This window comes from Leucoraja erinacea, chromosome 5 (genome assembly GCF_028641065.1).
Source record: "Leucoraja erinacea ecotype New England chromosome 5, Leri_hhj_1, whole genome shotgun sequence".
NCBI classification, from domain to species: domain Eukaryota; kingdom Metazoa; phylum Chordata; class Chondrichthyes; order Rajiformes; family Rajidae; genus Leucoraja; species Leucoraja erinaceus.
The window spans coordinates 81292100-81318841 of NC_073381.1; the positions used below are offsets into that span (position 1 = coordinate 81292100).

The 26742-nt window shown below is 41.1% G+C and overlaps 1 protein-coding gene across 2 annotated transcripts in view; it reads right to left on the reverse strand.

Moving 5' to 3' along the window:
- bckdhb (branched chain keto acid dehydrogenase E1 subunit beta) overlaps positions 1-26742 on the reverse strand; it is a 173626-nt gene that overhangs the window by 2231 nt on the left and 144653 nt on the right. For both annotated transcript variants that reach the window (XM_055636077.1, XM_055636076.1), the window contains exon 10: positions 997-1146. In XM_055636077.1, the coding sequence (XP_055492052.1) occupies positions 1006-1146 (141 nt within the window). In that variant the 3' untranslated portion in view covers positions 997-1005. The remainder of the gene's footprint in view (positions 1-996; positions 1147-26742) is intronic.

Here is a 26742-nt window from a genome sequence, read left to right on the forward strand (position 1 = left end):
AGTTACTATGCTGCTATGCTTTCGTATATCACGCTCATAGATAAAGCAAAAAAGTTATGTTACTCATATTTACAATGATTCACAAAAATAAATGTGAATGCCATGATATCCATCTTACTGTCTATATTGCAGTTTAACAAGTGCTTCTAATAATGAGCCAATAGTGGCTTCAGAACCAATAAAGTAAGCACTTTTGAACTGCTCCCAAATTTGTAAAATATCAGACGTCATACAGAAATGTTTGTTAAACTCATCTTAAAATGACTGTGTCTACCAGCAATATGCATAAGCCTTCGAAACATAGAAAAATAGGTGCAGGAGTAGGCCATTCGGCCCTTTGAGCCAGCACCGCCATTCAATGTGATCATGGCTGATCTAAAATCAGTACCCCGTTCCTGCTTTTTCCCCATATCCATTGATTCCTTTTGCCCCAAGTGCTAAATCTAACTCTCTCTTGAAAACATCAAGTGAATTGACCTCCACTGCCTTCTGTGGCAGAGAATTCCACAGATTCACAACTCTCTGGGTGAAGAAGTTTATCCTCATCTCAGTCCTAAATGGCTTACCCCCTATTCTTAAACTGTGACCCCTGGTTCTGGACTCCCCCAACATCGGGAACATTTTTCCTGTATATAGCCTGAATCTGTCTGAATCAATCCTTTAAGAATTCTATATGTTTCTATTCATGTACACAGGTTTAAGTCATTTCAAGCATCCTATTAAAACATTTTGTGAAATCCTGTGACAATGACAGGGTGTCGATTCCTATTTTGAACATCTTGTTCCGTGAGAGCAGAGAAGACACAGATGAAACCTTTCCATTCTCTTCTGTTACAGCACATTGTTATTCAATCCTTGCTAAATGTCAAATTACAAATGATTCCTTTCTCTGATTCATAGATTATCTGAGGTCCTTGCAACTCAGTCCTTACGCATTAACTCTATAGGTATTTCAGATGTTAACTTGCGTTCTTTTGAAATTTTTAGGTTTCTTACCTGCCGCTTTTAATAATTTATCATTTTTCGCACGGCATCAAAGCACTTCCATTTGTCTGGTATGTAAAAAGGTTCAAAGATATGCGGAAAAGGTGTATCATATCCACAGACTCTGCTGATTGGCGCCTCCAGGTTGAGAAAGCACTCTTCCTGTAAATTACAAGAAAATAAAATGTAATAAGAGCTGCCAGATTCGGTTACAATCAGATTTTGTTTACCAAAATCCACCTGGTTGTTTGAACACCCCCTATCAGGCACAAAGTATACTTTATGTTGTCCTTGCTCTATCTAGTGCAAGATTTTGTGAGTAAAACATGTTTTTTAATACATTACTTTTGAGTACATCTGGCCCAGAATATATGAGCAACATCGTATCATTGAGTTTATTTTTTTTCACCGTCTGACATTTCTCTGAAATGCAAATCGTGTCATGTTCCCTTATCGGCACAACACTAACCTAACTCTTGAAAGAGCAGAGTGAGTTTACAGAGAGAAAAATCACACCCCAGTACAATGATGTTTTGTGTTTAATGAGCGCAATAATGAGAAAATATCTACAATGATTTTTCAGTGATGTAAGGAACCTTCTCCATCAGGAGACTGAAAACAGAGAGCTCTGCAAAACAAAACAAGAGCACCACACTTTGTTCAATTAAAACTAATTTATGCAAAATATATGCACAAAATACTGGAGTAACTCAGCCTGAGGAAGGGTTCTGACCCGAAACGTCACCTATTCCTTTTATCCAGAGATGCTGCCTGAGCCGCTGAGTTACTCCAGCATTTTGTGTCATTCTTTGGTATTAATCAGCATCTGCAGTTCTTTCCTACAATAATTTATGCAAGTTCACTTATCAGCCGCTATTTCATTATAAGCACATCAAGTTGACCTCAACAAATGGATATAAACTCAGAAATGTGTAGTCACATTTAGAAACCAAAATTAATATTAAGAACAACATACAGAATGCAGGAGGAACTCAGCATCTCTGGAGGAAATGACCAGACAATGCTTCTGGTTGGGACCCTTCCTCACATTGATAGGGAGAAGGGGGAGAGACCTGGAAAAGCTCTTTTCCAGCTTTCTCTTCTCTACCCCAGCAGTCTGAAGAAGGGTCCAGACCCGAAACATCCTCTGCCACTTTCTGCCACAGATTCTGCCTGACCCGCTGAGTTCCTCCGGCACTTTGTGTTCCGCTCAAGATTCCAACATCTGCAGTCAACATCTGCAGTCTCCTTTAATCTATCCTCAAAAATATTGTCATGTGATATGAAGCAGAAATGTTCCATGATTTATTTTTAAAGGAAAAGGTCGGCGGGTGATAATCAGCCCTCCCTCATTAATGAGAATCTAGACAGCCACCCTGAGAATCAAATTATGAGGTCAATAATTTTCATCCAAGAATCCTCAAGAGTATTTTATTGTCATATGTCCCGAAACGGAAAATTGAAATTCTCACTTGCAGTAGTATAACAGGTATATAAACATAGTACCCAGTAGATACCGTAATAACAAAAATAAGTTCAATAAGTTTGAAGTCAGAAATCTGTGCATTTACTATGGAAGGCACAAGCGAGTGAGGCAGTTAGAAACCAATTCCTGAAATGACTCACACAAGCCCCAGGCCACACCTGCAAATGCTCAAGTTCTGAGCGTCCCTTCAATAAGCAAGGGTTCAGATTCATGCAGTTTGTTGCCCTGGGCAAAAATAAGTAAAATAATTGGCAATCAATATTTTAATGCAGACCCATCTAATCATAAAATGGTAACCGCATGGATGGCCTTTCTGCAATCTCTGCAAGAGCAAGATGGCACAGTGGCACAGCGGTAGAGTTGTTGCCTTTCAGCACCAGAGACCCGGGTTCGATCCTGACTATGGGTGCTGTCTGTGCGGAGCTTGTATGTTCTCCCTAAGACCATGTGGGTTTTCTCCGGTTTCCTTCCACACTCTAAAGGCGTACAGGTTTGTAGGTTATTTGACTTCTGTAAATTGTCCCTAGAGTTTAGGATAGTGCTAGTGTAAAGGGTGATCGCTGGTCAGCACGGACTCTCTAAAGTCTAAAGTAAAGACTAAAGCAAGTGGCTTGGCCTCCATCCTTCCTCTATATCATCACAATTTCATTTAAATACCTACTGAATTACTTTTCTGAAAACCACCAGAGAATATATTCCAGAAACTAATCACCAGCTGCAGTCAAAACATTTCCCTACATATTATCTTTGATTTTTTTTTTGGTCTATCACCCTACATCTGGACCAGTTTATTCTCAACACTTATCTAGTTTTCTACAATCCCTTTGACTTTGAATACCTCTCAAATATCCTTGAGTGGCGGTGCAGGCTCGAAGGGCCGAATGGCCTACTCCTGAACCTATTTTCTATGTTTCTATGTTTCTATCCTCTCCATCTTCCCTACTCCATGTTGAACAATCATATACTATCAGTTCCTCATTCCTAGACGTATTCCAGCAAATCTCTCGAAGGTCTTCACATCCTACTTCAAGTGGATTGGTCATAACTGAATGCAAAACATCTGTTTTTTTGGCCAAGCAAGTGCTTACGGAGCTTCTCCTAACTTACTAGCTTCTGCAATCTAAAATGAAGTAGAGTTGCTGGAAATGCTCAGCAGGCCAGACAGCATTTCTGGAGAGCAAAACACGTCAGATCATAAAACCTTACAGCACATAAACACACTGCTCAGCCCACCGTGACCATGCCAAAAATGACCATGCCAAGCTAAATTAATTTAATCTGCCTGAGCGTGATCCACTCCCTCCATTCCCTACAGAACCAAACGCCTCTTGAGGTCAATCAACGTTCATCAAGTAGAATGTTTCTGATCTAAAACATTACTTGTTTTTCTATGTCCACAAATGTCACCTGCCTTAAATCTAATTTTCTACATCTCATCCATAGGCAGATCATCTGTGGCACTCTCTCCTCCCAATTTTACCCAGGAAAGGCATTGAGCAATGGTTCAACACATTTAAGCTGGTTTTCACCAGAAGGCGTGGCAGTGCCCCCCATCATTCACAAGCCCAAAATTGGACATATATATGGATAGGTAGGTTTAAGAGGGAATTGAACCAAATGCAGCCAAAATGGGACTAGCCTGATATGCCAACTAGGTTGGCGTTAGGGGCACTAATCTCACTCAACCTCCCCGTAGTGCAGCAGTCCTCTTCATCACCCAAATGTGTAGGAGACCATATGACTTATCTTCATTCGGGCTGCTTATATTGGCAATGTACAATAGTACAAAAATGTACAATCAGGGACTCCTATCTGAGTGATGGCTCACTTTCACTGTCAAAATGTCTTCCCCTTTACCTATTCCAAAGACTGCAGCAAAAGGACAGGCAACAAGTCAAGTTCAAGTTCAAGTGAGTTTATTGTCATGTGTCCCTGTATAGGACAATGAAATTCTTGCTTTGCTTAAGCACACAGAACATCATAGGCATTTACTACAAAACAGATCAGTGTGTCCATATACCATTATATAAATATATACACACATGAATAAATAAACTGATAAAGTGCAAAAAACAGAAAATGGTTATTATTAATCAGAGTTTTGTCCGAGCCAGGTTTAATAGCCTGATGGCTGTGGGGAAGTAGCTATTCCTGAAACTGGTTGTTGCAGTCTTCAGGCTTCTGTGCCTTCTACCTGAAGGTAGCAGAGAGATGAATGTGTGGCCAGGATGGTGTGGGTCTTTGATGATACTGCCAGCCTTTTTGAGGCAGCGACTGCGATAAATCCCCTCGATGGAAGGAAGGTCAGAGCCGATGATGGACTGGGCAGTGTTTACTACTTTTTGTAGTCTTTTCCTCTCCTGGGCGCTCAAATTGCCGATGCAACCAGTCAGCATGCTCTCTACTGTGCACCTGTAGAAGTTAGAGAGAGTCTTCCTTGACAAACTGACTCTCCGTAATCTTCTCAGGAAGTAGAGGCGCTGATGAGCTTTCTTGATAATTGCATTAGTGTTCTCGGACCAGGAAAGATCTTCAGAGATGTGCACGCCCAGGAATTTGAAGCTCCTGACCCTCTCAGCCAACGACCCGTTGATATAAATGGGGCTGTGGGTCCCCCTCCTACTCCTTCCAAAGTCCACAATCAGTTCCTTGGTTTTGCTGGTGTTGAGGGCCAGGTTATTGCGCTGGCACCATATGGACAGTTGCTCGATCTCTTCTCTATACTCTGACTCATCCCCATCAGTGATACGCCCCACAACAGTGGCGTCGTCAGCGAACTTGATGATGGAGTTCGCACTGTGATTGGCTACGCAGTCATGGGTATAGAGTGAGTACAGCAGGGGGCTGAGCATGCAGCCTTGAGGTGCTCCCGTGCTGATTGTTATCGAGGCTGACACATTTCCACCATTACGAACAGATTTCCACCAATATAAACAGACACATTTCCACCAATACGAACACACAATTAGCATGTGTTTTATATTTATTTATTTTTACAGGACGTGGATATCTCTGGCAAGGGTAGATTGCTCTTTAGATTGCAGCACTGAGATAGTTTCTTACATTTTACCGCTGTCTACAAAAAAAATTCCAAACAGCCTACATTGTAAAAGTGATGCAGTAAAACTCAGATAACCTGGCACACTTGGGACTTTGATGGTGCAGGATATTATTCCTGTTTAAACCACAACACACATTTAATTCCCTGTTTTCAGTTTCATGCTTCATGGTATGATGATAAATTTTCCAAGGAATCTGGAGAATTTAAAGGGAGCACAGGAATCAATCACGATACGATACGATACGATAAAGCTTTATTTATCCCTGGAGGGAAATTGAGTTATAAGGAAGAGCAGTTGTAAGGAAGAGTTGTAAGGAATATCTAGTGAGCCAGAGGCCGAATCAATGGGATTCCCAAATAGTTGGATTTTTTGCGAGCCAACATTATTGTTGCTCATCTTGTATTGTACATAGAAATAAATAATACTGATAACTTATCAAATCAAATGTGAGGACTACACATGAAATGGTCTCTAATCGTGGTTTACATCATCTATTATGGTGGTCCACTGGTTCAAATGATATGATGGCACCAGCCACTCGTTCCATGTACGGCAGCCTTGTGTGTACCGAAGCGTTGTCAATTACATGGCACAATACTGTCCCACAGTAGTTAAGTACAGCAATGGTATGACAATGCAGCACTCCTTATCTGGTACAGTTTCTTCTCTTCTGGACAGTCTTGCATAACTACATGCCTCCTGCCAGCCAATGGCCAGGAAAGTGCCTCTACTTTCTTGGAAGGCTTAGGACGTGGGCACGTCTCTTCTACAGATGCATCGTAGAAACATTTGTTGGAGTAATTCAGCGGGACAAGCAGCAACTTTGGAGAGAAGGAATGGGTGACATTTTGTGTTGAGACCCTTCTTCAGACTGGTTAGGGATTGGAAACAAGAGACATAAACGGTGATGTGGAGAGATAAGATAAAGAACAATGAATGAAAGATATGCAAAAAAGTAGCGATGATAAAGGAAGCAGACCATTGTTAGCTTTTTGTAGGGTGAAAATGAGATGCAAGTGTGACTTGGGTGGGGGCGGGATAGAGAAAGAGGGAATGCCAGGGCTACCTGAAGTGAGAGAAATCAATATTCATACTACTGGGCTGTAAGCTGCCCAAGCGAAATACGAGGTGCTGTTCCTCCAATTTGCGTTTAGCCTCACTCTGACAATGGAGGAGACCGAGGACAGAAAGGTCTGTGTAGGAATGTGAAGGAGAATTAAAGTGTTTAGCAACCGGGAGATCAGGTTGGTTCACGCGGGCTGACTGCAGGTGTTCCGCAAAACGATCGCCCAGTCGGCGTTTGGTTTTGCTGATGTATAAGAGTCCACATCTTGAACAACAGTACAGTAGATGAGGTTGGAGGTGGTGCAAGTGAACCTCTGCCTAAGCTGTAAGAACTGTCGGGGTCCCTGGACAGAATTGAAGGAGGAGGCATAGCGACAGGTTTTGCATCTTCTGCGGTTGCAGGGGAAGGTCCTTGGAGAGGGGGTGGTTTGGGTGGGAAGCGATGAGTTAACCAGGGAGTTGCGGAGAGAACAGTCTCTGCGGAAGGCGGAAAGGGGTGGAAAATGCGGCTATTGGTGGGATCCCGTTGGAGGATTATGTGTTCCATGCGACAGCTGATGGGGTGGAAGGTAAGGACTAGGGGGTCTCTGTTGCAACTAGGGGGAGGGGGAGCAAGGGCAGAGCTGCGGGATACTGAGGAGACAAGAGTGAGGGCCTCATTTATGATGGGTATGGGGAATCCCCATTCCCTACAGAATGAGGACATTTCAGATGTTCTAGTATGGAACACCTCATCTTGGGCGCATATGCGGTGTAGATAGTGGAATTGGGAGTAGGGGGTAGAGTCTTTGCAGGAAGCAGGGTGGGAAGAAGTGTAGTCGAGATAGTTATGGGAGTCAGTGGGTTTGTAATAGATGTCAATCATTAGTCTATTTCCTGTGATGGAGACTGTGAGATTAATAAAGGGGAGGGAGGTGTCGCAGATGGTCCAAGTAAATTTGAGTGCAGGATGAAAATTGTTGGTGTTGATGAAGAAAGTGAGTTCTGCATGGGTGCTGGAGGTAGCACTGATGTAGTTATCAATCTAACGGAGATAAAGTTCGGGGATAGGGTCAGTATACGCCTGGAACAGGGATTGTTCAACGTACCTTCTTACACAGGTTTGTTGGCTTGGTACAATTATAATTTGTCCCATGTATGTGTAGGATAGTGTTACATTGCGGGGATCACTGGACTGCATGGGCTCAGTGGGCCAAAGGGCCTGTTTCTGCACTGTATCTCTGACCTAAACTAAACTAAATCTACATTTATGGAATCAAACCATAAAAGCAATTTTACAAATTGCAATCCAAGGTTAGTCACAATGTTTTCTTCAATTCTGTCTCCAGTCTGGCTATAAAGATCCAGCATACGTTTTTTTCTTCCAATTCCAACCAGTTCCAACTGGGCTTTGGTTTCACACCTCGTATTCATTTATGATGGCTTGGAACATAGTTATTAATCACAGGAGGAAAGCATATTAAAGAAAGATTGATGTGGGGAAAAATCGGGAGAATTTGCCTGAACCTTGGGTTAAGGCTTTGTTACTAATCTAGCCATGTTTGCGCCTGAAAGTAAAAACATGAAAGTTCATTAATCGTCCAGCAAAAGATGGTGAGGATTTTAAAGTAAAATTAAAATAGTACAAAGATTTTTAGAAGCGGCACAGAGGTGCAGTGGCAGAGCTGCCGGCTTACAGCACCAGAGACCCGGGTTCGATCCTGACTGCGGGTGCTGTCTGTATTGAGTTTGTACCTTCTCCCTGTGACCGCGTGGGTTTTCTCCAGTTTCCTTCCACATCCCAAAGATATTCAGATTTGAAGGTTAATTGGCTTCTGTAAATTGTCCCTAGCATGTAGGACAGAACTAGTGACTGGTGATCGGTGGGCCGAAGAGCCTGTTTACACGCTGTATCTCTAACCTCTAAACTAAACTAAACTAAATTCTGCATAGATTTAATCAGATGGGCATCTTATTATGTACAACCCATGCAGCTGATTCAGAAAAAGTTATTTGCAATGGTGAACAAGTTCACAGGTCATATAAATCCATGTGGGTGGAATTTATTCATTGGGATTTATATGAATAGTTCCAGGATTGAAGAGATCCAGTGAGTTCACAAGAGCAACAAAAGATAAATGTCTTCCGTTCTTTGATTTCTGGTATTTATTCAACCAGACAAAGGCTTCGTTCTTGGAACAAAATGCTGTCATTATGCTCAGGCACATGCTGATTATTTTTAATAATGAACACTTTCTGACCTTTCAGACAAACTGCAGTAATGACAGATCCTTTTGATTATGTAGGGCTGGAACGAGGAGAAACCGATCACTTGGTTTGCTTTCCCAACATGAACTCTACAGGTCTGGCACTAGACTTGGTGACAGGATTGCCAAACACAGAGAACAAATAGCTCCCAGTATAGCATAATTAGACATTTCCAACACTGTGCTAAATGGATTTGCACAGTCCCTGAAACCACCAACAGCTTATGCCAAAGGGCTAAATTCAATAATCAATTATATAATTAAAGCCAATCTACTGCTGCTGTCAGGCAAGTACATAATTGGATCAGTACTATCAGGACTGAGATGAAGAAAAACCTTTTTGCCCAGAGTTGTGAATCTGTGGAATTCTCTGCCACAGAAGGCAATGGAGGCCAATTCACTGGATGTATTCAAGAGAGAGTTAGATATAGCTCTTGGGGCTAATGGAATCAAAGGATGTGGGGAGAAAGCAGGAATGGGATACTTATTTTGGATGATCGGCTATGATCAGGTTGAATGGCGGAGCTGGCTCGAAGGGCCGAATGGACTACTCCTGCACCTATTTTCTATGTTTCTATACCTCCAAAGATATATAGACACAAAATGCCGGAATAATGCAGCGAGACAGGCAGCATCTCTGGAGTGAAGGAATGAATAGATGACGTTTCCCATTCCTTCTCTGGAGATGCTGCCTGTCCCGCTGAGTTACTCCAGCAATTTGTGATTATCTATGATGTACATCAACATCTGTAGTTCCTTCCTACACTATCATACCCACCGCTCTCCCCCCCCCCCCCCCCATACATTAACACTGCTGACAACGCTTCCCAATAACACTGTATGATGCCAAATTACCCCCTACCCAATCAATATTGTATGATAGAAGGAGTAAACTCTTCTAATCTGGATCAAGTAAAAATATTCCACCATGGTAGCAGAATAGCGACTTTTTTTATTAGTTAATGCATCGGCATATCACTACTATTGGCTAACAGGAGAATGGTTTAATCAGTGCCAATTACTAATGATGGCACTAACAACTCACTTTCATCTTAGATTGACCAATATTTTTTTAAAGACAAATTATCTGCAGAAAAACAAGGGTCCGTTCATGGCTATTTGCAATATATGCTAATATTTGATTATGTCAGCCACTGGGAATTATTGTTGCTGTTGACTAGCTGTGTTATAATGATACTCATTTTATTCCAGTCGAAACCTACTTTATCGTTCAATGGTGCTTTTTAATGTTGCATGTGCAACCGCACAGCAAAACTATTTTCTCACATACAGTACAGCAAAGTATTGCTATGCCTAAGCACATCCCGAATAGCAAAGTGTACAGAAACAGTTTACTAAGCCCGCATGCCAGGAACAAAAGAGGAGCCGGCATGGATTGTCTGCCGTGAGTGGGGGGGGGGGGGGGGGGGGGGGGGGGTGGACAAAGAAGGACCCGGTGTGGAGGAACCGCCCTGTGCGAGGGAGGGAGAACAAAGGAGTACCTGGCGTGGGACACTTTGCAACTTTGTCGATGCCCTTTATGTAGCGACTCTTTGCATACCTTGGGTATCCAAAACAAAGAATTTCACTGTGACTTGTCACATGTGATAATAAAGTATTCATTCATTCATTCATTCATGCAAGTGGCACCATTTTCCAAGTCCGGGTGCATCTTCTGCGCACTAATTCCTATGAGCGGTGCCCAATCGTGGCAAGTCCCAGGCTGCCACAGGCCTCCTGCCATTGCCTAACCAGTGAACCAACATCCCTCTATTCGCTCATCCTCCATTGTGCTCCAGGGGCACCTTCCTCAGTTGAACTTGTGGTTGACATGGCCCAGTCCCCGGTTCCCTCTTCTACTGGCATTGCTCCTCGCCCGTCGCTCCATCGTCATTGTCGGCTCCATCTTCCCGCTCTTTGGTCTTCGGGGAGAAGCAGGGGCCGACTCGGTGGCTCCCCCTGCAGGCATTGATCCGCCGGTTCCTACATTGTATTATTTTGCATTGCATTACTAAAAATGCATTGCGCCCAAGAGTGCTTCAATATATTTATGGATTATGTTATGATGCTAAGAATAACCAAGCTAACTGCAGACGTTGATTATCCTTATCATTAGTTTATGCTACTTTGAATAAATAGCTATTTTATTCAAAGTAAGCAGTATTTGTTGGATTATTCATGTTCAAAGAATTGCCAAATTATGAATGGGGTTCAACTAGTTGAAGATGAAATGATCCAAGTCCAGGGACCAAATTAGTTTTAAGATGAAACTGTGGCGGTACCTGATAGCAACCCAAGGTCATGACGAACCATCGGCTCTAGAGGGCGGCGACTTGGTGGGGGAGGCGCGAGTCACGGTGTCGTTATCTGAGTTGTTATTTAAGGCCGGGCAACGCGTGTGTCAGCTGAGGAGTAGGGACCTGTATGCAGAAGAATAAACACGTCTAGAGCACACACTTGTGTCCGACTAGTTTTTGGCTGAACTCCTGGCAGTCCCCGCCACAATACTACAATTGTAATGTATGTAATAGATGGACATTTATTTTTACCTTGAAATTTCTGAAATAATCTAAGCTAAACAATATGGGTGCTTTCTGTAGCTTTCACAAGAATAATCATTCGCAAATGTGTCCAGAATCAATTCCAGATCTCCAATCACTCGACCGGGATGGAATCTGCATATAACATCTGTCAGCCTCTTGTTACCTTGTATGCAGCCAGTATAGCTATGTCAGTCATGTGGGAATGATTGTTTTCCAGGTGCAACATCCAGAACACAGAACAGGGCAGCGAAGACACAGGTTGGTCGGCCCACAATATCTGTGTCGAACATGTTGCCAAGATAAACTAATCTCATCTACCTTCCATTCCCCGCATTTCCATGTGCCTATCTAAAATGTTTCTTCAATACCATTACACCACCTCCACTCCTGCCTCCACTACCACTTCCAGGCACCCACTACAATTCGTGTACAAAATTCATCATGCACATCTCCTTTAAACTTTGCTCCACTCACCGAAAAGCTTCTTTGTAAACACGTCTTCACGCACATGGCGGTGTACCAATGACAACCCATGCTTGGTCCATTGTGAATATTAAATCTAAACTTAAATTCCTTATTCACACAAAGTTCACAGAGCAAACGGTAGGCATGCTTTAAGAATAAATACAATAACAAGTGCAAAACAGTAGAATGGTACAAGATGGTTGTGCAATCTAAAGCAGTGCAAATGAACATTAAGCCACAACAATGGAACCACGGGATGAGGTAGATTTAAGAGTGGCAGCGTATCGGGAAGAAAGTGTAAGAAATGATTGGCTCAGGAATCTGATAGCAGTGGGGAATAAGCTTTTCTTAAGTTTGCACGTTCGAGCTTTCAATTCCTGCTTCTTCTCCCAGAAGTTGGAGGAGAGAAAAGGGAATGGCCAGGGTGGCAGGCATCTTTGACGATAGTCATCTGGACAAAACTTTGAAGGATTGACTGCAGTTTGCCATTCAAAAGAGCAGCATTTGAGGGAATGTTTCTTGGGAAATAATGTGCTGCAGCCTGTAAAAACTGAGAAGTGCTTGCTGCAAGTATTGCCATCCATGCAATGGAATTCATGGCAGAATCGCCATTATGATTTAATACTGAATGAAGTAGAACTCTACATTTCTTTTTAAAAGCTAATTTTCAAGGTTAAATCTTGCAGAATAACAAACAACTTTTAAATTATAAATGGAAAAATAAATGCGTTAAAGTACACAATGGGAAGCAAATAAAATATAAATTCATTTCAGAAAGGGGTTAATGAATAAAATGGAAAGTTAGGCAAGTGTGTTTTAGGTGTGAGCAATGCATTTTAGACATGTTTTTGCATATTTTTAGTTGAATTTAGATATAGAGCACAGAAACAGGCCCTTCAGCCCACCGAGTCGGTGCCGACCGGCAATCACCATACACTAGCACTATCCTACACACTAGGAACTATTTTCCATTTTTACCAAAGCCAATTAACTTACAAACTTGTACATCGTTCAAGGTACTACATGGTAGGCTGCTCTGGAAGCTTAGATCGCATGGTATGGAGGATTAGAGGACATAGGTTTAATGTGGCGAGGAAAAGATTTAATAGGAATCTGAGAGTTAACTTTTTCATACAAAGGGCGGTTGGTGGGTGTATGGAACAAACTGCCAGAGGAGATAGTTGAGGCAGGGACTACCCCAACATTTAAGAAACAGTTAGACATGTACATGGATAGGACAGGTTTGGGGGAATATTGGCCAAACGCAGGCACGTGGGACTAGTGTAGCTGGGACTTGTTGGCTGGTGTGGGCAAGTTGGACCTATGGGCCTGTTTCCACACTGTATCACTTTATGACACTCTGACTCTATCTTTGGAATGTGGGATGAAACCAGTGGAATCCAGAGCTCCTGGGCAAAATGCACATAGTCACAGGGAGAACGTACAAACACTGTACAGACAGCACCCATAGTCAAAATCAAATTATTGTCACTGACTCTGTTGGGCAGTAACTCTGCCGCTGCGCCAATGTGCCGAAAATGGGATAGTAGAGTAATATAAAATAGAATATGTGATAGGGGTATACACACAGACAATAGGTGCAGGAGTAGGCCATTCAGCCCTTCGAGCCAGCACCGCCATTCATTGTGATCATGGCTGATCATCTATAATCAGTACCCCATTCCTGCCTTCTCCCTATATCCTTTGATTCCGCTAGCCCAAAGAGTTCTATCTAACTCACTTTTGAATGCATCCAGTGAATTGGCCTCCACTGCTTTCTGAGACAAAGAATTCCACAAATTCACAACTCTGTGTGAAAAATGTTTTCCTCATCTCAGTTTTAGATGGCATCACAATTTGCAACTCCTTTCTGTATCTCACATCTTTTGTCTTTTCATCTCCGTCCTCTGTCCAACCATTTGTCTATCAAAACCCCCCTCACTTATCCACCTATCACTTACCAAACATTTTTCCTGCCCCTCCTCCCTTCCAACTTCCACCCCGACACCCCCCGCACATACTCGGACAATCAGTCTGAAATAGAGATCCGACCCAAAATATCACCTATCCATGCTCTCCACAGACGCTGCCTGGCTCACTGAGTGATTATACAATTAAGTGAAAGGTTAATAATTTCACTCAAAGAGAGTAGTATACCCCTTACATTCTCTACAGCTGAGGTTTGTGGGCATTAGATCACTGTAAGCACATAGAGGAGAAAGATAATGTTTTTGATAGATTGGTAAATTGTGGACAATGTGGAACTGGCACAGAAGAGGATTGAGACCAGAACAGATCAGCCATGATTAAGGAATGGAGGGGCAGAGTTGATGGACCAGATGTCCTACTCCTGCTTCTAGTTTCTGATTTGTTACAGGGCATGAGCATAACCACTTCAAGTTTTGATCTCCTACTAAATTCAATGAAGTAGTCTTGATTATTTTTCTTCTGTATGCAGTTCTGGTGCTTCAAAAGTGTACCATTCAACATATGATTAATGTTGATTATCATGATAAAATAGTTTGCAACTGTTTACTCTTATATTAGTTTATATGCTGGAATTGCTCTTGTCAAATAATGCACAATTCTTTGAAACACCACTCGATATCAAAGATATTGCCCTTTGAAAATTCAGTCCCATTCAGCACAGTGCTATGAGATGCAAAACCTGCCATCTAATAATAAGTTCTCAGTGCTCAATGATTACATAGACTCCAAGCTAATAAGGTTTTTTTTTGGTTTCAGTTATTATTTTCATCAGTTAGCTTGTTCGTAACTTTCTTTCTTTTGCTGATGTACAAAAATGCAACACATATTATACCTAATTCCGTTTGTTTTCAGGTCATTTCCAATAATTGCGATATAATCAATCCTCAGCGATCAAGCAATAAAAAAAAATATGAGCTTATTCTATCAGAATGAATTTTCAAGTGGATAAATTCAACGGTTTAAAAACTGATTTGTTTTCAAACAGATAAAGTGAGAAGCAAAGGAGAGTTTAATATTCTTTAAAATTTGCAAGACAGATCTTCAGCAAGTGTAATTGTATACTTGTGGGATAAACTGCCATCTAGTGCTAGAAATGCAAGGGAGAATTTTTGCTACGATTACATTTAAATCTAAAATCGTGATCTTGGTGAACAAATGAATGAGGAAATAGAACAAGTGTGAATGGGTGATCGATGGTTGGTGTGGACCTGGTGGGCCCAAGGGCTGTTTCCATGCTGTATCACAAAACTAAACAATTGGGTAAACCTGATGCTGGTCAAGAATGCAGCAATAATAAGGCTAAATTAAATAAACTTGTCGGGTACAGGAAGTTAAAACTCTCAGAACGCAGCAGGTTTCATTGGTAGGCTGCATTAAAGTGTCACTCCTCATTTACATCTTTGCTGGCCAAATTAGTGCAGTCAGTAGACCTGTTGCTGGTAGGTGAAGATTCAAAGGTCACATGCCCACCTTTAGTTATATGGGGCATTCGAGGTTCATGAGGATAGGTTTAAAAATTATATTTTAGTATTTCCAATTTTTCCTGAAAAGTTTTAATGAACATTATACTTAGTGAACAGTTAAAATTACCATCAGAGTTAAATTACCAAAGCATCCAAAGCCTGCTGGTTTTTCTCTCCACAGATGCTGCCCGAGCTGCTGAATTCCAGTATTCTCTGGCTTTATCCTATCTTAGTTAATCAACAAGATCGACAAATGATGCAGATCAGGAATGCAGCAGTGATTAGAACAACTTAACTTTCTGAAACCAACTTCGGCATGACAGTGCAGTGGTACAGTTGTGCCAGAGGCCCGGGTTTGATCCTGACTGTGGGTGCTGTCTGTACAGAGTATTTTACGTTCTCCCTGTGACCGCGTGGATTTTCTCCGGGTGATCAGATCAGAGATCAGATCAGAGATCAGATCAGTTTTATTTGTCATATGTAGGTTAACACAGGGTCAACGGTACAATGAAATGTGTTTGACAAGACAACCGGTCACCTCAGCAATGATATTACAAGGATAAAATTAAGGTAAAAAAATATAAGATTTCCGGTTTCCTCTCACATTCCAAAAGACGCACAGGTTTGAGGGTTAATTGGCTTCAGTAAAAATTGTAAATTGTCCCCAGTGTGTAGGATAATTCCAGTGTACAGGGATCGCTGGTCGGCGTGGATCGGTGGGCCGAAGGGCCTGTTTCCGCGCTGTATCTCTAAAACTAAAAACCAAAACTAAAAAGCTAACCTTATGGAGAGAGTTAAAAATCTTTTTTGCTTTGTCTTCTTAAAGTCTAAGTTAAGGATATCAAAATAAAATAAAGTCTATTCATTGGGATTGGCACGGTCATTGATACCGTTTTTCTTTTGCCCTGCTATTCTCCCAAATTCAGTTTGGATTTCAGATTTTACGGCAATGACTCATTAACTTAAGAGGATACCGGGTTGTTATGGCAACTATTTCCTGGCCCCACAATAACAGGAGTTATGACAGCAAACGCTTTTGGAAGTCTTCTCTAAACTGAAGAGATAAAAATCCCTAATGAACCTATCAATGCCTTAGTGTGACAGAACATTGATTAAAGGAAAATTGAGTTGCATATTTGATTTAATTCCTTCATGTGGTCAACCTTTGAGGATTTATTTCATTTTTCAAATCAGATTCAAGATTATCCCCATACACTTCTAACGATGTAATAATGTATTCAATGTCTGAATTTGACTGCAGCTTTTATTTAATTCAGTCTGGTTTCTTTAGTTCCTTGTTTATAGTGGCAAACCACCACTGAATTACTGGGAACACTTTCTGCCTCACTACTTCTAATTCTGCACCAATCTCCCACAATAAAGGGAGATTTCAAGTTCCATGCAAGAATATAGATATTGCAAATTTAAAACATTCCCAACATATATTCATGGATTAAAAGAAATGATTATAATAAATATGGAGTCAAAAAATCATTGCTTCAAAAAAATAAATACAGTTGAGAAAAACTGTTACCAGATTCTCCCAAAGTCTCTTATTTAATACATGGCCATGATTTTGTGTGACAGAGTCTTTCCTTTAAGAAATTAAATATTAATAAGACTAGTCATCGCCCGTGCCCGCAATCACTATTCGTTAACCATTGACAGCATCTCTCTCTCTGGCACCAGTCTGAAACTAAACCAGCCTGTTTGTAGATTGGCTGCGAGGTAAGGTCACATCCATCATTAGAAGCAGCCATTTTCGCCTGTGCTGTATTGTTGCCTCCAGCCATTCTTCAACGTACACCGCTAATACCCAGATTCATGTCCTCAGTGATCATATCCTTAGGCTTCACTCTTCCATTGGACTTCTGGTTGGCATAGGTTGACCCGGAGACATAGGTTTAGGGGGAGAAGGGAAAGATTTAATAGGAATCGGAGGGGTACCTTTATCACATAGAGGATGGTGCGTACATGGAACGAGCTGCCGGAGGAAGTAGTACTGTAACAACATTTAAAAGGCATTTGGAAAGGTATGTGGATGGGAAACAGTTAGAGGGATAAGGGCCCAAAGCAGGCAGGTGGGATGAGTGTAGATGGGGCATTTTGGTTGGCAAGGACAAGTTGGGCCAAATGAGCTATGACTCCATGGCCTCCGACATTCTACTCTTCACTAATCTTTCACTAGTTTAAAGTAAAGTGGGTCAATAAAGACAAGAAATTGCAGATGCTGGAATTAGGAGCAAAAATACACTGCCCATGACCCGCATACTTATCTATCTGGGATTCTTCAAGCCTGATTCTGGTGAACTTCTACCGCTGCACCATCGAGAGCATCCTTACCAACTGTATTACAGTATGGTATGGCAACTGCTCAGTCTCCGACCGTAAAGCACTGCAGAGGGTGGTGAAAATTGCCCAACGCACCACCGGTTCCTCGCTCCCCTCCATTGAGTCTGTCCAAAGCAAGCGTTGTCTGCGAAAGGCGCTCAGCATCGCCAAGGACTGCTCTCACCCCAACCATGGACTGTTTACACTCCTACCATCCGGGAGGCGCTACAGGTCTCTCCGTTGCTGGTCCAGCAGGTCCAGGAACAGCTTCTTCCCTGCGGCTATCACACTACTCAACAATGTACCTCGGTGACTGCCAATCACACCCACCCGCCCCGGTCACTCCTCCCACAGGAAAAACACTATGACTGTATGCATGTTAAATAGATTTATTTATTGAAATCATATTCTATGTCCCTCTTCCAGGGAGATGCTAACTGCATTTCGTTGCCTCTGTTCTGTACACTGACAATGACAATTAAAGTTGAATCTCAATCTGAATCTGTATCTGATTCACCTATCCTATTCCCTCAGTCTTCAACACCATAATCCCACCAAACATCTCCAAACTCCTGGACGTATGAGGCAGCAACCCCCTCTGCAACTGGATCCTCAACTTCCTGATCTTTTGACCACAATCAGAAAATACAGCCAACAAAACATCTTACATAGAAACATAGAAAATAGGTGCAGGAGTAGGCCATTCGGCCCTTTGAGCCTGCACCGCCATTCAATATGATCATGGCTGATCATCCAACTCAGTATCCTGTACCTGCCTTCTCTCCATACCCCCTGATCACTTTAGCCACAAGGGCCACATCTAACTCCCTCTTAAATATAGCCAATGAACTGGCCTCAACTACCTTCTGCGGCAGAGAATTCCAGAGATTCACCACTCTCTGTGTGAAAAAAGTTTTCCTCATCTCGGTCCTAAAAGATTTCCCCCTTATCCTTAAACTGTGACCCCTTGTTCTCGACTTCCCCAACATCGGGAACAATCTTCCTGCATCTAGCCTGTCCAACCCCTTAAGAATTTTGTAAGTTTCTATAAGATCACCCCCTCAATCTTCTAAATTCTAGCGAGTACAAACCGAGTCTATCCAGTCTTTCTTCATATGAAAGTCCTGACATCCCAGGAATCAGTCTGGTGAACCTTCTCTGTACTCCCTCTATGGCAAGAATGTCTTTCCTCAGATTAGGAGACCAAAAGTGTACACAATACTCCAGGTGTGGTCTCACCAAGACCCTGTACAACTGCAGTAGAACCTCCCTGCTCCTATACTCAAATCCTTTTGCTATGAATGCTAACATACCATTCGCCTTCTTCACTGCTTGCTGCACCTGCATGCCTACTTTTAATGACTGGTGTACCATGAAATGATTGAAATGAAATGATTCAATTTATTGTCATTGTCAGTGTACAGTACAGAGACAACGAAATGCATTTTTAGCATCTCCCTTGAAAGGGAGACACAGGGCGTCGCGGTGTGCCCGCGCCTGCCGCCGTAATTACATTCCATCACAGGCAAAGGTGGGTGAAGTGTCTTGCCCAAGGACACAACGACAGTATGCACTCCAAGCGGGATTTGAACCGGCTACCTTCCGGTCGCCAGCCGAACTCTTAGCCCATTGTGCTATCTGTCGCCTACCATGACACCCAGGTCTCGTTGCATCTCCCCCTTTCCTAATCGGCCACCATTCAGATAATAATCTACTTTCCTATTTATGCCAAAAAGTGGATAACCTCAAATTTATGCACATTATACTGCATCTGCCATGCATTTGCCCACCACCCAGCCTATCCAAGTCACCTTGCAAACTCCTAGCATCCTCCTCACAGCCAACACAGCTCCCCAGCTTTGTGTCATCCGCAAATTTGGAGATGTTGCATAGAATTCCCTCGTCCAAATCATTAATATATATTGTAAATAGCTGGGGTCCCAGAACTGAGCCTTGCGGAACCCCACTAGTCACTGCCTGCCATTGTGAAAATTTACTCCTACTCTTTGCTTCCTGTCTGCCAACCAGTTCTCTATCCACATCAATACTGAACCCCCAATACCGTGTGCTTTAAGTTTGCATTGCAATCTCTTATGTGGAACCTTGTCGAAAGCCTTCTGAAAGTCCAGATACAACACATCCACTGGTTCTCCCTTATCCACTCTACCAGTTACATCCTCGAAAAATTCTATAAGATTCGTCACACATGATTTACCCTTCATAAATCCATGCTGACTGTCCAATGATTTCACCACTTTCCAAATGTGCTGCTATCCCATCTTTAATAACTGATTCTAGCAGTTTCCCCACTACTGACGTTAGGCTAACTGGTCTGTAATTCCCCATTTTCTCTCTCCCTCCCTATTTAAAAAGTGGTGTTACATTAGCTACCCTCCAATCCTCAGGAACTACTCCATAATCTAAAGAGTTTTGAAAATTTATCACTAATGCATCCACTATTTCTGGGGCTACTTCCTTAAGTACTCTTGGGATGCAGCTTATCTGGCCCTGGGGATTTATCGGCCTTTAATCCATTCAATTTACCTAACACCACTTCCCGGCTAACCTAGATTTCACTCAGTTCCTCCATCTCATTTGACCCCTGGTCCCCTGCTATTTCCGGCAGATTTTTTATGTCTTCCTTAGTGAAAGTAGTTATTCAATTGGTCTGCCATGTCCTTGTTCCCCATGATCAATTCACCCGTTTCTGACTGCAAGGGACCTACATTTGTTTTAACTAATCTTTTTCTCTTCACATATCTATAAAAACTTTTGCAGTCAGTTTTTATGTTTTCTGCCAGTTTTCTTTCATAATCTATTTTCCCTTTCCTAATTAAGTCCTTTGCTGGTCTATGAATTTCTCCCAGTCCTCTGGTAGGCTGCTTTTTCTAGCTAATTTGTACGCGTCATCTTTTGTTTTGACACTATCCCTGATTTCCTTTGTTATCCATGGATGCACTACCTTCCCTGATTTATTTTTTTGCCAAACTGGGATGAACAATTGTTGTGGTTCATCCATGCAGTCTTTAAATGCCTTCCATTGCATATCCACCATCAACCCATTAAGAATCAATTGCCAGTCTATCTTGGCCAATTCACGTCTCATACCCTCAAAGTTACCTTTCTTTAAGTTCAGGACCCTTGTTTCTGAATTAACGATGTCACTCTCCATCCTAATGAAGAACTCAACCATATTGTGGTCACTCCTGCCCAAGGGGCCACGCACAACAAGACTGCTAACTAACTCTTCCTCATTACTCAATACCCAGTCTAGAATAGCCTGCTCTCTCGTTGGTTCCTCTACATGTTGGTTTAGAAAACTATCCCGCATACATTCCAAGAAATCCTCTTCCTCAGCACCCTTGCCAATTTGATTCATGATAGTCCCCTACACCGTAGCCCTGCAAAGATACATTCCCAGCCCCTTTCTATAAACTCACCCAAATCCTACTCTAATTCCATTTAAAAGTTTGCAGATGACACCTGTAAATATTACCTGGATTTAGGAGGGGGACTAAAACATGTCCAGGGAACAACAGAACAGTTAACTGAACATCATTTAAAAAAAATTGAATATATATAAAACAATATAGAAAATTGATCAGCATGAGCTAGTTGGATCAAATGGCTTGCATTTATGTGCATACTCTATGGAATTTCACTGAGTATACAATAGTGGTTATTGTAATGCACATAGTTTGTAAATTGGCCATGGACAAATATTTGCCAATGGGATGTTAAATACTTTGATGCCATACTTTGTTCTTCTACATTGTTTATTGCATTTTCAAGTTTCTTGTCAAATTCAGCAACGGTAAAAATACTTCCCCGTTGATGTGTGACAGGTGAACAATGTATCTTAGTACTTGGAATTAATTGTTATAATTTGCATTCAAGACATTTTGATCAATGTAAGGAATTTAGGGTGTCAGTGCATAGGTTAGCACGAACACCTGCAAAGAAGTAACCAATTTCCAGTCTGAAGAAGTCTCGACACGAAACGTCACCTATTCCATTGCTCCATAGATGCTCTCACCCGCTGAGTTTCTCCAGCTTTTTTGTCTACAATCAATTTAATGCATGAGTTATTATTAATGCATAAAGTCCCCAGCAATCCAGTCTCGAGAATAATCCCTATTGTTGTGAATTTCTATAAAATGATAGGTAATTTAAGAATACTTCAGCGAGCCTGTGTGATAGTCCCTCATCAAGATCCTTCTGTTTTTCAAGGAAGTACATGTGCAGATCATTAATTACAACTGACATTCAACAAAGGAAGAAACACTACAATGAGGCGTCTTTTTTGATCTACACTTACACCCCATCTCATTCATCCAGGAATGTTAAGGATTCTCCTAAGGCAGGTGTTAATGAATGTTTCCCGCCTGTTTGTAGTGTATTTTGTTGTTTTCCATGTCTCTAAACTCCACCTCCCCACCACTAATCTCCATCCGTCAACTGTCTTTAATTTTTTAGATTATTTGGCTGACACATACTAATGGGTGAATAGAATTCTCCACCCACTAAATAATGGGAAAATAAAAGCCAGCGGTTTCATTTCCTAACAGAGCCATTTCCTACTCACCAATTCCAGGTTCCCACTCCCACTAGCAATTGTCTGAATTTGACCAAGTTAGCTTAGTTAGAGATACAGGCTTCTTATCAGACTAATCAAAATGTAACTATACAAACTGTTTCAAGCTCAGGCACTAAAGAACTACCGAGCCCAAAAATAGGTCAGTAATATTATTCACCAAGTAATGGCTTCTCCCACCCCAAGTTACTCTTAAAACAGTGGGGATTCACTCAGAAGACAGGTTTTGTTAAACTGGGATATGACTTTGAAAATCTAATAAGACTATGAATGTTCAGCAGCATTTTCTCCTATTCTTACCCAATTTTCTCAGATAAACAAGAACACAAATTGAAAATTGATAAAATATGTTAACACTGGGTAGGAGAAAATACACCATGTGAAGCTACTGAAAGATGTTTTGCAAACAAACATTTAAGGAAAAGCTGGAGTATTTAATAAATACGGATCAAACGGGATTTATACCCAAAAGACAATCATTTAATAATTTGAGAAGGCTTTTTAATATGTACTCTCATAAGAAGGACAATGAAGATATCTCAGTGGTCACGTTGGATGCAGAGAAGGCATTTGATCAAGTAGAATGGCAGTATTTATACAAGGTACTCCAAAAATTTAATATGGGAGAGAATTTTATCAGATGGATTAAACTACTTTATGATAGACCTACGGCAAGAATATTAACTAACAATACGCTATCTCCAAAATTTTACTTATCAAGGGGTAATAGGCAAGGGTGTGCCTTATCACCATTGCTATTTGCCCTTATGATAGAACCGCTGGCCGAAAGGATTAGAAATCACCCGAATATTCACGGATATAACAGCAAGGACTCAAAGAATAAAATTTCATTATACGCTGATGATATCCTTTTATATATTACTAATACACAAACGAGTATACCCACCTTATTAATACTAATTGAGGAATTTGGCGCTTTTTCAGGATATAGAATAAATTGGAATAAAAGCGAAATTATGTCTTTAAAACCACAGGATTCGAGACACTTACTAAAATTCCCCTTCAAAATTGCAACAGAAAAATTCAAGTACCTGGGTATTCAAATTACGAGAAGACACAAATCATTATTTAGTGCCAATTTTATACCACTATTAAATAAACTGAATGATACGATTAAATTTTGGAAAACGCTTCCACTCTCATTGATAGGTAGAATTAACGCTACAAAAATGACTTTCTTACCACAATTAATATATTTGTTTCAAGCAATCCCAATATATATTCCAAAATATTTTTTCAAAAAATTAGATTCCACTATCACTAATTTTATATGGGACTACAGAACACATAGAATTCAACGAAAGCATTTGTGCAAATCTAAAGAAGTGGGGGGTTTATCATTACCTAACTTTATATATTACTACTGGGCAGTGCATATTAAGAACATAATATACTGGTTGGATAGTTCCACTCAGCAGTTGGAGTGGATAAGAATGGAGAAAGAGGAGTGCTATCCGCACGATATAGGAACGATCCTGCTCTCACCGATAAAATTGAATAGTATAATATATAAGAAGAACCCAATTATTCACAATATAATAAGAATTTGGAAACAAATAAAAGTATCCTTGAAATTAAATAATTTATCAGTACTAACCCCACTATTGAACAACCCCGCATTCAAACCTTCTCTCATCGACAACACATATCAACAATGGGATAGACTGGGGATTAGGAAAGTAGTATGAAGTGGGCAATGTATGAAGTGGGCAAACTGTTATCATTTCAACAATTAAAATTAAAATTTAAATTGAAGGATAATCAATATTTTAAATATATACAGGTATGTGACTTTATGAAGAAACATACACATAGATTTCAAACTATATTTTTAGATCCTTTAGAAGAAGCAATGAATATTAAGGCTGATTCACAAAAATTAATATCATACTTTTATAATAATATATTAAATAGAGAATCACCCTCAACAGAAGCATTAAGGGAAGATTGGGAACAAGAGCTAATGATAAAGATCTCGAAGGATAGATGGGAAAAGTATTTGATGAATACACATAACTGTTCTATTAATGCAAGACATAATTTAATTCAATTCAAATTATTACATAGACTATATTATTCAAAAACGAGGTTGAATAAATTTTATCCAAACGTCTCTCCCAGATGCGATAAATGTTTGTTTCAAAACGCTAATATAACACACTCATTTGTTGGATGTACAAAGTTGAATAAATTTTGGAGTAATATATTTGATATATTTACAAAGATTTTCAAGTCAAGAATAGAACCCAAAACGGAATGGATTATATTTGGAATAATAGGAGAAGATACCAATTTAAATAAAGATCAAAATGTTTTTTTTAATTATGGGTTAATAATTGGAAAGAAATTGATACTTAAATTTTGGAAAAATACAACCACACCAACTGTTAAAATGTGGATTAGGAATATGATGGACATAGCACGCCTTGAAGAAATGAGACTCCGACTAATAGATAAATATGACCAATTCTTAAAGAGTTGGTCTCCTTTCATCGACTTTTTGGAATCATGTGATGCAGCGGTGCCGTAAGGATTGCTGATTTCAGTTCATGACGCGGATAGAGCTACATCTCCGAATACAGATTTGAAAAATTCTCTTTTAAGGGGCCTTCTCTTCTATTTCTACTTTCCTCTTTATCTCTTCCTTTTTTTATTTTTTATATACACACTTCACGTTTTTCTACTCTCTACCATCTATTTTTCCACTTTTTCCCCTTTCTATTGCTTTCTTTTTCTTGTTCTGCTTACTTCTTTCTTATAACATAAAACTAGAGGTTGTACATAGAATGGATTACGGTATTACATAGTCGGCACCTAAAATTAGGTGCCACTGTACTGTTTTGTGCTGTATTAACTTCTAATAAAATAAACAAAAAAAAAAAACAAAAAAAAGGAAAAGCTGGAGTAGCTCAGCGGGTCAAAGAGCATCTCTGGAGAAAAGAAATAGGTGACATTTCGGGTCAAGACCCTTCTTCAGACCAGAGAATTAGTGGTTAATGGAAGAACATAAGAAATTGAAACAGGAATTGTTATTCATGGCCTAGAGGTTGGTCTTGAACTTGATCATGGGTGATCATGTTGCTCAGCATCACTGTCTTGTAGTAATGAGATATCTGTAGAAAGGAACTTCTGGTGCTGGTTTGAATTAAAGATAGACACAAAAAGCTGGAGAAACTCAGCGGGTCAGACAGCATCTCTGGAGAAAAGGAATAGGTGTCTAACCTGCTGAGTTACTCCAGCTTTTTGTGTCTATCTAACAAGATATCTTATGATTTCCTTGATACCCAAAATTTTACAATCTCTGTCTTGCATATTCTCAGTCACTGAACCACTATATGTTTTTGGATAGTAAACTCCAAATATTCAATATTCCTTTAGCTCATCCTTTGGTACAGCCCGATTCTCCAATCTACCAATGGCATGTTGGCCTTTATAACAAGAGGATTTGAGTATAGGAGTAAAGAGGTCCTTCTGCAGTTGTACAGGACCCTGGTGAGACCACATCTGGAGTATTGTGTGCAGTTTTGGTCTTCTAATTTGAGGAAGGACATCCTTGCTATTGAGGAATTTAGAAAGATGAGAGGAGATCTTATAGAAACATATAAAATTATAAAAGTACTGGACAAGCTAGATGCAGGAAAAATGTTCCAAATGTTGGGGGAGTCCAGAACCAGGGGCCACAATCCAAGAATAAAGGGGAGGCCATTTAAAACTGAGATGAGAAAAAACGTTTTCACCCAGAGAGTTGTGAACTTGTGGAATTCTCTGCCACAGAAGGCAGTAGAGGCCAATTCACTGGATGAATTTAAAAGAGAATTAGATAGTGCTCGAGGGGCTGATGGAATCAAGGGATATGGGGAGAAGGTAGGCTGATTGTGGATGATCTGCCATGATCACAATGATTTGATTTGATTTGATTTGATTCAATTCAATTTATTGTCATTGCACTTTTCAGTGCAACAAAATGGTTTAGCCTGCAGTCATAACATAGAATAAATAACAAACACTCAACACAGTTTAAGTCACAAAGTCATTGTCTCTTCCCTCCTTGCTCTCCCTCTGCGCTGAGGCAATCCAAGCCTCCGATGTTGTGGCCCCGCTGGGTGCTGGTAGGTAAGTCCCGCGGCTGAATCCGTGCTCCACAAACGGGCCGGTTCAAACTCCGCGGCCCGGGGCGGTCGAAGCTGCCGAAGCTGCCGCCCTCCAGTCCAGCGGACGCAGCTGTAGTTGCAGGAGCTCCGGAAAACAGAACTCGAGCTCCCGATGATGTCGTCCACGGGCCCGCGGGCGAGCCTCCGAGGCTTCAAAGTCGGATTGGAAGTTGGGTCGCACCGCAACCACAGCCCCGAAGTCGACCAGCCTCGCGTTGGTAAGTCCTGGCTCTGCCTCCGCAGCCTCGAGGTCGGTCGCAGTTGGAGGCCGCCAGCTCCGCGATAGGTCTCAGCGCAGACGGACACGGAGACAGGGGATAGGGCAGGAAAGGTCGCATCCCC